At 37.0% G+C, this 16137-nt stretch overlaps 1 protein-coding gene and 1 non-coding gene across 2 annotated transcripts; one reads left to right on the top strand and one right to left on the bottom strand.

The window, feature by feature from the left end:
- The first annotated feature begins 5424 nt into the window (after positions 1–5424).
- Positions 5425–5531, top strand: LOC141715309 (small nucleolar RNA R71). Its single transcript, XR_012572076.1, has one exon. It is a non-coding gene; the product is annotated as a small nucleolar RNA R71 (small nucleolar RNA).
- Positions 5532–14973: 9442 nt separating this feature from the next.
- LOC141712017 (basic blue protein-like) lies at positions 14974–15890 on the bottom strand. The gene is made up of 2 exons (XM_074514773.1): positions 15619–15890; positions 14974–15464 (listed from the first exon to the last, which is right to left on the bottom strand). The coding sequence occupies exons 1-2, from the start codon at positions 15791–15793 to the stop codon at positions 15265–15267; spliced, it is 375 nt and encodes a 124-aa protein (XP_074370874.1). The 5' UTR covers positions 15794–15890; the 3' UTR covers positions 14974–15264.
- Between the last annotated feature and the right edge of the window lie 247 nt (positions 15891–16137).

Below are 16137 nucleotides of genomic sequence, written 5' to 3'. Positions count from 1 at the left end.
ATGATATTAGCATAAATAAATGAGTTCCAAGCCCGTGCATACCTGTTCATGCATGAAGCAGGGAATGTGGAGTAATCAGTAGTGCCCCTCTTGAACTTCCAATGAGTCTCAGGCACACAGAGAGTAACAATGATGAGATCCAAATCGAAGTCCTCAAGAGTCTTATCGTTCCAAGTGTCCTGGCCCACCTTCCTCGCAGGCTGCTCAATCACTGTCCTGATAGCCTCGGCACTGTACTCAACAGTCCTCCCTCTCACCACCGTGAAACCATTCTTCTATGCCTTAGCATTGACGTAGAACTCCCGTACAACACTCATGGGCACAGCAGCGGGAGCCTCACAAAAAGGAACCCAACCCATCTCCAAAATCATCTCCAAAAGCTTACCATCGTATCCTGATGGTAGAAACCTCTCTCATTAGCAATAGGCTTCGAGAGAAGCCTCGTGTACTCCTCCTCAGCCTCAGGAGTAGAGAACATGGGCCTCACACCACTCGTAGTAGAAGAATCGGTGGCGCTGCTTCCAACTTGAGTTCTCTGTCTTTTGGGTGCCAAACAGGATTGAAAAAGAAAGAATAAAAGCTTAAGTGTTTAGAGAGAATTTGTGTTTGAGAGTTTGTGGATTGGTGGAAAAGTTGTATTCAAGTATGTATTTATAGGTGGAGGGGTATGAATCTGATAAGGAACAGAAGTGGGAATTGATTATGGGAATGGTGGGAATAATGGAATTGATTAGGAGAGGGAATTATGGGATGTGGAAGAGTAAAAATCGGGTTAGAATTGATATTGGAATTAAAATCCCGATTTTCTTTAATAAACTGCTATCTTTATTTTTTTTTTCTCAACAGGGACCCTGACCTTCTTGACTTCAACTTTCCAGGATAAAGACGGAGATGAGAGTTGAATAAAAGAACTTGTTGCCCTAGCACAAATTTCTTGAGCACTAGACCCCGATCGTGCCACCTATTGACTTTCTCCTTATACATCTTGTTGTTCTCATAAGCTTGAAGTTGAAACTCGTCAAGTTCATTCAATTGAAGCATCCTCTTCTTTCCAGCCGCATCCAAATCCAGATTTAATTTCTTCAAAGCCCAATAAGCTTTATGCTCGAGCTCCACAGGCAAATGACACCCCTTACCATAAACCAACTGAAATGGCGACATTCCTAATGGAGTCTTATATGCTGTTCTATATGCCCAAACAGCTTCATCAAACTTCAAAGACCAATCCTTCCTTGATGGATATACCACTTTCTCCAAAATGCACTTGATCTCCCTGTTAGATACCTCAACTTGACCATTTGTCTAAGGATGATAAGCCGTAGTGATGCGATGATTCACATTATACCTTTTCATCGTGGCAGTGAACTTACGGTTGCAAATATGCGACCCCTCATCACTGATTATGACTCTTGGAGTCCCAAACCTTGTGAATATCTGCTTGTGAAGAAAATTAAGCACGACTTTCGCATCGTTTGTTGGCAACGCCTTCACTTCAACCCATTTCGACACATAATCAACTGCGAACAAGATATACTTATTGTTACAAGACGAGATAAATGGCCCCATGAAGTCAATTCCCCAAACATCGAAGACCTCAACCTCGAGAAGCACATTAAGAGGCATCTCATCCTTCTTAGACATATTACCCACCCGTTGATATCGATCACATTTCAAAATGAACTGATGAGCATCTTTAAACAATGTTGGCCAAAAGAACCCTGCTTGAAGAACACGAGCTGATGTCTTTTCTTCACCATAATATCCTCCATAAGCCGTTGAGTGGCAATCTCGCAAGAGCCCCCCCCCCCCCCGTTTCGCTGTAAGGAATACATCTCCTGATGATTTGGTCAGCTCCTTGGGAAAAAAGAAATGGCTCATCCCACATATACCACTTCACTTCATGAAGAAACTTCTTCCTTTGAGCATAAGATAAATCGGGAGGCATGATGTTACTCACAAGGTAGTTCACAATGTTTACAAACTACGGCTCTTCTTCTTGCACTCCAAACAGCTGCTCATCAGGAAAATACTCATTTCTTAAGGTCTTATCCAATGAGGTAGCATTAGAATTCTCTAAACGCGAGAGATGATCAACAACTTGATTTTCAGTTCCTTTTCTGTCCTTGATCTCTAGTTTAAATTCTTGGAGCAAAAGAACCCATATAATCAATCTAGGCTGCGAGTCCTTCTTCGAGACGAGATATTGAATTGCAGCGTGATCAGTGAAAACTGTCACCTTAGTCCCAAGTAGATAAGATCGAAATTTCTCAAAACCATAGACAATAGCCAAAAGTTCTTTCTCCGTAGTAGTATAATTCAGCTGAGCACCATTGAGTGTCTTACTAGCATAGTAGACCACATGAAATATGTTGTTCTTTCTCTTCCCAAGAACTGCTCCAACTGCATAATCACTTGTATCGCACATCATCTCAAAAGGCTCATTCTAATCAGGTGCGTTTATGATGGGTGCCATGATTAAACTCTTCTTCAATGTCTCAAAAGCTGCAAGGCACTCGTCATCAAATTTAAAAGGAACATCTTTCTCTAATAGACTGCTTAAAGGCTTTGAAATTTTCGAGAAGTCCTTGATGAAACGCCTGTAGAAACCCACATGACCAAGAAAACTGCGAATTCCCTTAACAGAATTAGGTGGAGGAAGATTATCAATGACCCACACCTTGGCCTTTTCCACCTCTAGACCATTATTAGAAACCTTGTGCCCGAGAATAATTCCCTGACACACCATAAAATGACATTTCTCCCAATTGAGAACCATATTGGTCTCAACACACCTCTTGAGAACATGTCCAAGATTTTGCAAGCATTCATCAAAAGAATCGCCAAAAACTGAGATGTCGTCCATGAACACCTCCACATTCTGACAAATCATGTCAGAAAAGATGACCATCATACATCTCTGAAATATGGCTGGTGTACCATACAGACCAAAAGAAACTCATCTGAAGGCGAAAGTACCAAATGGACAAATGAAGGTAGTCTTCTCCTGATCTTCTGGGGCGATACAAATCTCATTGTAACCCGAATAGCCATCCAGAAGACAATAATACTCATGACCAGCTAACATGTCAAACATCTAATCAATGAAGGGCAATGGAAAATAGTCCTTCCTAGTGGCTTTGTTCAGCTTCCGATAGTCCATGCAGACTCTCCACCCCGTGACTATCCGTGTAGGGATAAGCTCATTCTTCTCATTTGCCACCACAGTAACTCCACCTTTCTTTGGCACACATTGAACCGGGCTTACCCGTGAACTATCAGAGATTGGATAGATGATCCCTGCATCTAGCCACTTCAAAATTTCCTTCTTCACTACTTCCTTCATGATAGGATTAAGTCTTCTTTGGTGCTCGACCGTAGGCTTGCTACCTTCCTCTAGAAGAATTTTATGCATACAGTAAGAAGGGCTAATCTCCTTAATATCCGCTATAGTCCATCCAATTGCCGACTTGAACTCTCTCAGAATTCTCAAAAACTTTTCCTCATCGCTACCTGAAAGGTCAGATGCAATAATAAAAGGCAGAGTAGATGAATCACCTAAAAAATCATACCTCAAATGTTCAGGTAAAGGCTTAAGCTCAAGAGTATGAGCTTCCTCAATAGAGGGCTTGAGGCATTTAGGAGCTTTGCTCAATTCTTCCATTCCAAGAGATTCAAAAGGCATATTGATCTTCCTCTTCCAGGGAGAAGCATCAAATATTGCAATTGCACATCACCTTCGTCATCTTCACTGTCTGAATTTCCCAATAAGGCTTTTTCTAAGGTGTTAGACCTTAGCATTTGATCAAGTTCCGATGTGACCATCGAATCGACCAACTCGACTTTTAAGCACTCCTCATTATCAGTAGGAAATTTCATAGCATTGCACACATTGAATGTTACATCCTGATCCAACACTCGCATTGTAAGATCACCCTTTTGCACATCAATCAAGGTTCGGCCAGTTGCCAAGAAAGGCCTTCCCAAGATTATGGGAATCTTCTTATCCTCATCGAAATCAAGAATTACAAAATCAGCAGGAAAGATGAGTTTATCAACCTTGACCAAGACATCCTCCACAATACCTCGTAGATATGTAATAAAACAGTCAGCCAACTGCAAAGTCATATACGTCGGTTTAGGATCAGGTAGATCCAACTTCTTGAAGATTGATAAAGGCATTAGATTCATGGTAGTTCCCAAGTCACATAAGCATATGTCAAAAGACACTTTTCCAATAGTACATGGAATAATAAAGCTTCCTGGATCTTTAAGCTTCAGAGGAAACTTCTGCTGCAGCACAACACTTCATTCCTCCGTGAGAGCGACAGTCTCTAAATCATCTAGCTTCACTTTTCGAGAGAGAATACCTTTCATAAATTTTGTATAACTAGGCATCTGCTCGAGAGCCTTAGCAAAAGGTATGTTGATATGAAGTTTCTTTAACACCTCCAAAAACTTCTCAAACTGCTTGTCCAGCTTTTCTTCTACAGCCTCTTAGGAAAAGGCGATGGAGGGTAGATCTGTTTCTCCCCTGTATTACCCTCAGGAGGAGTGTGCTCAATAGTAGTCTTCCTTGGTTCCACTTCTTCATCCTGCTGCTTTGCTTCTTTCTCAGCCCCAGCTTCTTCAGTCAACTCTTGAGTTTGTTCGGGATTCGCAACCTTCCCAGACCTCAAAGTGATTGTCGTTACCTGCTCCTTAGCTTCCTTCTTTCGTGGCACTTCAGTGTCACTAGGCAATGTACCAGGTTGACGATTTAGCAAGGCATTGGCAATTTTCCCAATCTGATTTTCCAAGGTCTTGATAGAAACAGCTTGACTCTTGCTCATGAGCTTCAACTCCTCTAATTCAGATTTTTCATTAGCTTGTTGCAGCTAGAGTTATTGTTTTGGTGCATACCGCGGTTGCTGAAAACCAGGGGGTTGTACTGCTTAGCTGGATACTGCTGATAAGGTTGTTGAGCCGTATTATGAGTGTTGCTACAACTGAAATTAGGATGATTACGGTTGTTAAGATGATAGGTGGCTGGCACAGGTTGCTGCGATCGCTGGAAGTTGCTTACGAACTGAGCTGATTCACTAGAAATTGTGCACTGATCAGTCTCATGGGCACCAGCACAAAGCTCACAGACACTAGTGATTTGATTAACTCCATAATTAGCCAAAGTGTCCACCTTCATTGTTAAAGACTTAAGTTGGGCAGTTATAGTAGTTGTTGCGTCCAACTCCAGAATTTCTGCTTTTTTTCCATGAGTTAGTCTCTGGGAAGGATTCCTAGTACTCATTAGCAGCCATAAGTTCAATAAGTTCATAAGCTTCATCATAGCTCTTAGCCCATAAGGCTCCTCCTGATGCTGCATCAAGCATGGGTCAAGAAGTACCACCCAATCCATTGTAGAAACAGTTGATAATCATCCAATCAGGCATGCCATGGTGTGGGCACTTCCTTAGCATCTCCTTATATCGATTCTAAGCCTCACACATAGATTCTCCAGTTTCTTGAGAAAACTGAGTAAGAGCATTCCTGATTGCGGCAGTCTTCACCATGGGGAAAAATTTCGTGAGAAACTTTTGAGCGAGATCTTCCCAAATGGTGATAGACCCTGCTGGTAGAGAATGTAATCAACACTTAGCTTTGTCCCTCAGAGAGAATGGGAAGAGTCGTAGCTTGATAGCATCTTCAGTCACATCATTAAACTTGAAAGTGTCGCAGATCTCGATGAAATCCCTGATGTGCATGTTGGGGTCTTCGGTTGGAGAACCCTCAAACTGAACTGAGTTATGTATCATCTGGATCGTGCTTGACTTGATCTCAAAAGTCTTAACCCTGATGGCTGGTCTAATGATGCTAGACTGAATTTCATTAATCTTAGGCTTAGAATAGTCCATCAAAGCCTTCGAATTTTCTACTTGATCACCCATAGCTACTACAATTGGCTCTTCAACTTTCTCTTCTTTTTCTACCTTCTTTTCTTCATCAAAAACTTCCCTACGAACTACCACAAGTTCTTCCTCGGCTTTATCCAGTATTCTCTTACGGGTACGCGAACGCGTATGCATACACCCTTACTAGATCACCTGAAAGAAAACAAGGAAACAAGTAAGTAACAGTGTCTGAGACAATGAACTTTAACGACCACTGGTGGAAAGCACATAAACTAGTAATTAACACTGCAGTCCCCGACATCGCCGCCAAAAACTTGTTAGTCGCTAAACACGCGCTAATATTACACGCAAGTATACGCGTTCACAAGTAGTATAAGATATAAATCATATTCGATCCCACAGAGACTGTATTGGTTAACTAATCAACTCATGCACTTAAGCAACAATGTATGGTTATTATTCAATACTAAGACGATAACAAAGTGAGGCTGTTTATAACTAAGAATTAAACTAATTATTATAACCACTAGAAAAAGATAAACTGAGTTAATATATATGACAAACAAGGGATTCTAACTTCATTAAGTAATTTATTCAATAGCCATACTGTTCTTAACCTTAGCATGTAATGGTGATGACACTAATCAGACAACACGAAATTGATAAAGGCCAACTTTCGTTGCACGAGTACCATTCTACCAGACATCCACAAAAGAGATAAAAGCTGAATAGGCATCAATTATATTGAGACCATATATGTCTATAGAATTTGACAATATAACGGTTTAAGCACAAGTTATCTATCTTGATTACACAGGGCAAGTAAGATGGGTAAAATTATCTACAAATCATGCATAACAATACATGACCCTATGCTAGGATGGCAAGTTCTAAATCCTTAAATTAACTTTTACTTTATTAAGAATTAACACACTATCTTATAAGTTCGCGACGCTCACAAGACGAATACGCACAACCATAACTAGGATATCATACAATCACCACATACTAAGGCATCGAAACAATTTAACTAAAGAAATCCATAAATAAATCTGCTAGAACCCCACGATAACGACTAGCTCATAATCGAAGTCATCGCCAACGTGGGTTCCAATAAAAACATGATATAGCAAACGTAGTCATTATACGAATAAATAAACCAAAGTAAAAATAAGAGTAAAGGTTCAGCAAAACAAGAAACAAGCATCCAAATTACAACTTAAAACAAAGATTCACAAGAATAAACTAGATCGTCTTCGCCTTTGTTGAATTGTGCCTAAAAGGTCTCTTGTCGTCTTCTCATTGTTTGATGTCTCTGAAAAATGACCTAAGTTATGTTTATATAGTCCATGCATCCCAGGAGTCCATAAAATTGAATTGTAGTTGAATCAGGATTTTAATATCCCGACCCAGCGCGGTCACGCGCTTCACCAGCATGGCCGCGCCCTTCACCAGCGCAGGCGCACTGACTTTCTGTTCTCCCGGCGCGGCCACGGGCAACACCAACGCGGGCGCGCCTGCCTTTTACCAAAAATTCTTTTTTTCTTCTTCTTTATTCCTTGCAGCTTCGAGCCAGTCTTTCAAGCTTTTATTCCAGCACATCCTAAACACCATATTAGCATCAAAAAAATGCTAATTCACCTGATTCACGAAGTAAAGCCTGAAATTCAAAAACACTTGATAACACGTTAAAACACAAATAACTTGAGTACAAATGCACCAACTCAAAGCTTATTAGAGCATAAATAAGTGTTATAAATGCCACTTAATAGCTGGTAGATTCGATATTGAACCTTTTGAAGTAAGATGTCATACTTTCATTTTCCATTTGATATTAGCCAAAGTAGTGATAGATGGAGCGTATCTCACAGCTTCTTGGAACTTGGTCAAGAACAAGGTTTTTATTTGATCCCAAGAAGTGATCACTCCCGGTCCAAGCTTTTGGAACCATTATTGACCACTTTCCCTGAAGTTTGCTTCCAAGAATTGACATCGGGCCAAGTCTGGAACTTGATATACATCCATCTCTATATTAAACTGACCCAAGAATTCCACAGGGTTTGAACTCCCATAGAACTTAAGATCGCTAGTTGTGTTATGATACCCGGCTGGGAGCTGAGCTTCCCTTATAACTATAGAGAATGGCGAAGAAATCTTAGTCGTTGACATCACTCTTCCTTCCAAGTGATTGAGCAACCTCTTCAGATCATCTACATTAAAGGTTCCCACACCGGGGATAGTCTGCATATGAGGTTGTGGATCCTGGGGCTGAGGTGGAGGTAGCACTATCTGATTTCCACCTGGAAGAGCCTGTTGTTGATTAGTATTTTGGGCATAAGCTTGTCCTCCTCCAGGTATCACTACTACTTCTTGATTTCGCCTTCATCTCCTCCCAGATTTTCTTCTTGGTCTCGGCCACAACCTTGAGACATCTCGCGATCATTATTCAGGATATCCATATGACCATCATCTCCCGCATAGTTATCTCTGTCAGCTCGGTCATACGTGCGAGTATCCATATAGCCACGATAGTTGTTTCGGTCATAGCCGTCCAAGTATCTACCTCGGCCTCCGCCTCTTCCCCTCAACCGGGTCTTCTCCAACGGTCACTTCCATAATCTCAATCATACCGGTCCATCGATCCACGGAGAGGAGCTCTCTCATGGTCGCGGTGCCGTTCCTGATTCTCAGTGGGATTCAGGGGCACACACGTTGAACTACGGGGCACCATATCTCCGCGGTCGGCATCTCTCTGCCATTCAAAAAGTAATATCCTTAGATCATCATCTCCTAAATGGATCCCCAAGCGATCCTTCAAAGCAGCAAAACCTTGTTGTTCGTTTACTAGCATAGATTCCGCTTGCCGACGTTCCTCCGGAGTCGGCCCAGATTGGTGTGGGTGAGTGATTACTTGGTTGTATGCCCGCAGAACCTCTCACCCATCAATATCTTCGTCGACAAGTTCAACAATCAGGGTTGCAACGTTGGAGTAATTCAGATACCGCGACGTTATTACCATACGCTCGCCGTGACCAATTGGAGCATCAGTCATGGGAGCTTTCCCGGATGCATGAGCAGAGCAGTTATGGCGAAGGCCTCTTCTTATCTTACGCCGCTCCACCATACTCAACCTCGAGTCAAAGCCGTTTAAGGCATCGCCCATGCGATAGAGCTGTTCCAACAAATCCACGTTGCTAATCGGGACTGGTGGTTGGCCACCAACATTCGGGATGGGACAATTGACCGGAGTAGGAATGTAAGGTTCATCATAGGCCTGCTCAGAGCCTTCTTTCCTCCTAAATGCAGATCTTGATTAGCCCCTCCTTTTAGCGCCAATTTGTTGACGGAGGAATTTGGTAGCAACAAAATTCGAGGTTCGTAGCCGGAAACAAGATCTGTGACACTAGTTCTTCGTCAAAAAATATGAATAGTGTTCGTTGGGAAACGTGAACAGTGTTGAGTGGTGGTGATTATTGGTGGCTAATATTGCTTAGGGTTAGTGGTGGCTCCTTTGCGCTCTCGCTTCCGACCCCTTGCAATTTGCCTACATATCCTTATTTATACGGAATTAAGCCGACGTAGTTCTTGGTGTATAAGAAACCTAATGAGCTTAGATCTCTTGTCCCGAGGCCCAGTAGGAAACCTATTGGAAACCGTCTTCTACTAGCTTTAGGAATGTCTGCCGATGAGGCCCAACCACAAAGGCCCAAGGCATGTCCGCGGCTTTGAGACTTTATGAATAAGACATCTCTCTGGCCAAGGATAACCCTCCGCTACTAGCTATTTCTCTAACCCGTGGACGTAGGTATAGTCGTGGTTCACCCAAAATATTGGACGCATCCCTATCCCCCGGACAAGGAGCCCGTACCAGATTGTAAGACAAGTGATCCCAAGCTTTTGGGTGCAAAGTGCAGGATTCTCCGAAGTCTCCCAACGAGGGGTATGCCTGGAGGAAATAAAAAATTTATTATTTACTTTATGGTTATAGTTTAATTTTTCTAAAAAGAATAAAAAAGTAGGAATTTGGGATAGCTCTTTACATATTAATTTCAGTGATGTAATTTGGAATTTGGAGTAAGTATTTTGATGCAATTTTACTTTACCAGGAAATTTTAAACTCCATAACTTATTTTAAAATTTTATATTGAGGCATGTATTCTCCCTCGTAACCTCATATAACAACTCCTCACCGTAAATTCTCCTTTGGCATCGAGCGACCAAAAACATGCATCTTCCCTTCTTCTTTCTGATAATGGGACAAGTAGTATGAGATTTATATCTCTCTCATTAAACAAATCATTTTGAACATCCTCATCCCACCTATATTGATTTTCAGCAAAAGATTTTGAACTTCAGCATCTTTTAACTCAATTAGCATTTCAGTGCGTTTTAGTGAGCCAATAAGGACCATTTTTTCAATATGTGATATTTGAGATCGTATTTAATAAAAATGTATTTTGAGGACCAACACCACCATTTCATTGACTTCTTAATTGTTTGTTCCGGAAAATTATCATCTCAACATTTAGAAATTTAGAAATTTCTTTTATCAATGACAATGTGTAATCATCATGATTTATATGTAGGAATATATGATATCATATGAATAACATATAATATATTTTTATTTTTACTAATTAATCATTATATATAACCTAGAATCATATTCTATGATCATTAGGTTTGAATAATCATTTCTCATATGTAGTATCATATATTTCGAGATAACGATCACTTTAAAAAGTATTACATCATTAATTAAGTACGTGTTATGTTTTAGTTCATTTATCTTTTTTAAAAAATATTTTCTTTATCATGTTTTAAATATTGATTAATATTATTATTTAAATAATAACTTAAATTAATAAATATATATATATATATATATATATATTATTTTATAACCCTCACATGACAAAGTCATAATAGGTGTATGATTTAAAGCACAAATGACATGTTAGCATTGTGGTATTGAAGTGTGCATTCTAGAGGGTAGACTAAGGTTCAAATCTCATTAATAATTTTTTTTGAATATATTAATCACTGGCAAACATGTAAATTCACATGGATAAAAAGTCTTACTAATTTTAAACCTATGTTGGTGTATTATAATATGATTATAAATCTATTTTTTTAAAGTGAAATATTAATAAATAAATCGATTTAGTACATCTTCGTAGTTTTAAAGGATCTTATGACATCTCATGTCAAATTCCGAATATTTTTAAATATTGGGTCAAATTCTGAATATATTTAATATAAGATATTATAAAATTTATCCTTATTAATCATCGAGCTCGTAATTTAAATGTACTTAACCTAGACAGTGATGTTGTATTTTCGGTCGGGTTATGTAGTCAAATTTTGAGTATTTTGACAAAATGGGTAAAAAATTGTGATTTCGAAGTTAGTAATTTTGATAGATATTATCAATTGACTTGATTCTATAAAGAACTTAAAAAATATTGATTTTTATAAACATAAGATATCACAAAACTTCCCTTTATTGGTAAGATTTTCTCGTCGAAATCGTAATATAATTTAAACCTATATAGTGGCGTTGTATTTTCGGCCATGCCATGTAGTCATATTTTGAGTATTTTTTGAAAAATGGGTCAAGTTTTGATTTCGAATTCGAAATAAACCGAAATACACTAACTATTTATGACCCTAACAAATCTAAATGTGTAATACATATATATATATATTATTTACATAAGTGTATCTATTTTCAATATTTAAAAAAATATTTATGTTTACACTTTAATTTTTATTTGGAAATATATATTCAAAATATAAGAGACATCCTTTTGAAATTAAAAATTGTTTAATAAATTAGGTAATGATCAATTTATATGTTAAACTTAACTTTATATCTCAAATTCAATTATTTAAAACTAATTCTACAAATATTTTAGTAATTTTGTTTAAAGTTAAATAAATTTGTTATTTTGGACTCTTAACATATTATGAGTATGATAAAAAATTTAAGTAATAACGCGGTGTAGTAGCAACAAGGTGTACATGTCAATATAAAGACTTGGGTTCAAATCCCCCAAACAATATTTTTTATATAAATATTAAGCATAGGGGTAAGTTAATCATTTTACTGAGAATAAAATATCTCACTAATTTTTTCCCCTTGTTCTCCTATTATATATAGAAGAGATTACTGGAATAATTTCCAGTTAATCATTTTACCGAGAATAAAAAATCTCACTAATTTTATCCTTTTATTCTCGTATTATATATAAAAGAGAGTACGAGAGATTTTCTACAATAAAGAATGATTATATTCTGCAATCAAAGAAGATCTGAAATCAAAGAAGATCTGATATGTAAGATCATAACTTTAAGTATAAGTTCAAAAAACACTTGAAGCATATTAATTTGTTGAATGTAAAGTTCTTATACGCAACAGGCTCCAAATATAATGCTCTTAAGTATTATATAAAATATTAGACTATATATATATACAGAGTAAAGTTCTATGGAGTCCACATTTTAATTGGAGTCATCGGAGTCCATCTATATTCTGCAAATAAAATATCTTCTAAAACGTGTTATCTTGCAAAACATGTTTCACAAATATCATTACTTCAATAAAATCATGCAAATATCATATATTTGCAAGTATAATTTGTATGTTCTGCAACATGAACATTTATGTTCTGCAAACTAAGCATGTTTTGTAAAATAATATATTTTGCAACATTCGACTTGTCAAATCTATTCAATCCGCAAGATTTTCAATAAAATTGTGATATTTGTAGAATATCATTCAAAAAATAATACGTTTTGCACAATTTAAGCTATATTTTACTTGCAGAACATATATGGACTCCAAGAACTCTAATGAAATAGGGGACTCCATAGAAACTAACTCATATACATGTCTATTTTATTTTATATTTTATATTATAAATATATTATAATATATATAGAATTTTAATATATGAGATTAAGAAGACGTCAGTTTGTATCCATATGATTTCTCTGTCAAAAAGGTTGTTAAAAGACACGAGTTTATATCCGCTAACATTGCAGTGTAGTGGGTGGTTTAAGAGTGTCGATCATGTTTACGAGGATTAGAGTAAAATTTCCTATTTGCATTGTGAAAAAAGGAGAATGTAGATGGTTCTCTTTCCTGTTATATTGTATATATGTATGAAGCATTTTCTTTAAAGATTTTCTACCATGGCATGGTCTGCTATCCCTTTTTCAGTGGGGGCCTGAAATTATTGACTAAGGTTATCCATATTTTCATTACCCGACTCGACTATCGCAATAAACACACAGAAATAATCTATACATATACATACAAAACTTCTTGCCAAGAACTCGTAAAGAGGTCTTGAAACTATATATATTCGAAACACAAAGGACAAGAACGAGGAAGAAGCAGCAGTTTTGTTATTCTCTTCTACCAGTGACTTGCCTGTGAATCTGGTTTTTCTATAATTGGTTGAATGAAAAAGATTTTTATATCAATAAAAATGACACAGTTCGTGAAAAAGGATGATGTTCTCTACGATGAAGGCATTTTGGAGGATGTTATTAGAAGTTAGAACGACAAAAAGGGAAAAAACGGCCGGTTCAGTGAAGGATGTGGTTGATGAATTATTTTGCAATTTGAGTACATCGTCAACGTGTAGTAAAATAATTTTGTAGTCACGAGAAAAATGCATTTGAATTTCGGTAATTCCTATGTTAGCAACGCCATAGGTTAATGTTTGTCTTGACCTATATTTACTTTATACTATCAAATTTTAGTTTATTTAAAATTGTTACACTTTTTACATATTGTGCACATGCACATATAAGCTTGGGGTCTTTCGGCAAACGGCCTCTTCATTTTTTGAATGAGAGAAAAGTTACGTACATGTTACCCTCCTGCGATAAGCGGGATATACCGAATATATTTAATTTTATATAAAATTTTAATATTATATATTATTAAACGGGCCGGATTGCGAATGGACGGATCCAATTACCTAATTTATGTCCAATCTATTTAGTATTAGGATCGCTTTTATTAGATCACGATATAGATCAATTTTTTAAGCCAATTCATATCCAATCATGATAGATCACTCCGAATCGAATATCAAATCTAACAAGACAATTTTCGACCATCTGATACGAACATAACGGTATATAACGCATTTTCTCAAATAATATATGTAGGCCCATTGGATTTCACAATTGGAGCATAAGTTGAAACATAGTTTTTATTGTAGAAAGAAACAACACAAGTATTAGATAAATTTTCTCTGTTTTTATATATTTGAGGTATGATATTTTTGACACAAACATTTAAAAGTTCTACCCACATTTTGACACAAACCTTTAGTAGTTTTAACCTCATAATTAGAATTATTATATTTATCTTTTTAATGAATACATATATGAAATTAATATTTTTATTCCAATTATTTCTTTTTGAAAAATAATTATAAATTGGTGGTGAAATCTGTACTATACTATAATTACTGGAATGAGGTGTAATTTTCTATGTTTTTTATGTGATTTAGTTATCTCTATTTATGACCGCCAGATCTTTTTAATTAAGTGATCAGGACCGTAGGATGCAAATATTAAAAGTATATACACCACTCAAGTTTTTAGCTTCGAATCCGTCAACAACAAATATTTATATTATTATTTTACACTACTCAAACTCCCATGTTCGAACCGTGTTAACATCAAATATTTATATTTATTATTTACACGCTATCCAAATTTCAGGTTCGAATGCCGCCAACAACAAATATTAATATTATTATTTATAAATATACTAATTTATACTAAATTATAATAACTGGAATAGGCTATAATTTGGTTAAACGGTTATTCACTATTTTGATTATTATTTTGGTTATTATAAATAAAAAGTAGTGTTATTATACATCTAACAAATTACTAAATTCCTAAATTACTACCGGAGTCTCCTTATTCTCCTAAACTACCTACATAATTAGATAAATAAAATTTTAAAAATATTTAAATATTTACTAGAACCGTGCACAAGATTTGAGTTAGCATGTTGTAAAAAAGTAAGTGTCAGATTAACAAAGGCTACCTCACATTAACAAACAATTAAACAACTACTGCATCTTATTAACAAACAACGAACCAGTCACCGATCAATCAAAGCACTGATCAGGAGATAGGAGGTGATTATAGAAACAGAGAAAGGGAGGAACAACACAAAATAATCAAAATAGAAAACTTCAGCATCTTATTTTCGCACAGTCACACTAGGATACTACTGTATCCTGGAAACAATACTAGCTAGCTACTAGGTATTAGATAAACTTTATTTATGAAATTGTTACATGATTTCATATGCAGCAGCCCGCTACTCAATGCATAGGAATTAAGTCGCTGTTACGGCTATCTTCATTTGAGCTTCACAGTGTCCAGGAAAGTTGCAAATGAAGAAGTTGCGGCCTCTGGCAAGTGTGATTCTGTCGTTTCCGGTTTGATATACTTTTGATCCTCGTGGGGTGTGACAACTTCGATAGCCTCGTTTGTTTACTTTCACCACATTGTGGAGCGATGGGTCGTACTTGAACACTACAAAAACAAATAACAGTCACAAATATATGGTTATTAATTGTAAGTAGTGTTGTGAAAATTGTCAGACGATACTATTAGAGCTAGTTGCCCCTAGCATTTAAGCAAAGTAATAAAAGTCATAATTTCCAAACAAAAATGGGATGATATAGACCTAGTACATCACCGGCTTTGAAGCGCTTAGCGTCAGGCCAACTAGTCATTTTAAAGGTCCAACCACTGGCGCCTCCGACATTGTAGACAGTAGCTTGAGCCACTTCATAGTGCAGCAGCACCAAGCAAAGCACCAATGCTGTTGCAGCGCCTGCTCTGCCTCTTCCCTTGGACATATTATTTTCAACTGCAATAGTGTCTTCTTTGCAATTCTATAATTTTAATTAGTTGCATACCTTAACAGATGATTAGTTTACCTATTTATATCGATCTAAATTAGTTTGGACTTTGGCAACTTGATAGTACACTAGTCAAATTTAACAAATCATACTTTATTTTTCGATATTCATACTTTCCCACTTGGTGGAAAGTTATGGACTAGTATAAGAAATATAGGTCAAAATGTGTGACTTCCAAGTGTGAAAAGTATGGACACAATGTGTTGTGTTATTGGTGGTGCTGCTATTTTGTGGTGCTGGGCATGGCCATGAGTATTACTGGGCTAGAAGTCTTCAGGATG

This window comes from Apium graveolens, chromosome 3, assembly GCF_009905375.1.
Source record: "Apium graveolens cultivar Ventura chromosome 3, ASM990537v1, whole genome shotgun sequence".
In the NCBI taxonomy this organism is placed as follows: Eukaryota; Viridiplantae; Streptophyta; class Magnoliopsida; order Apiales; family Apiaceae; genus Apium; species Apium graveolens.
Note: the sequence above shows the minus strand (reverse complement) of the source record. Positions and strands in the feature narration are given on the sequence as shown.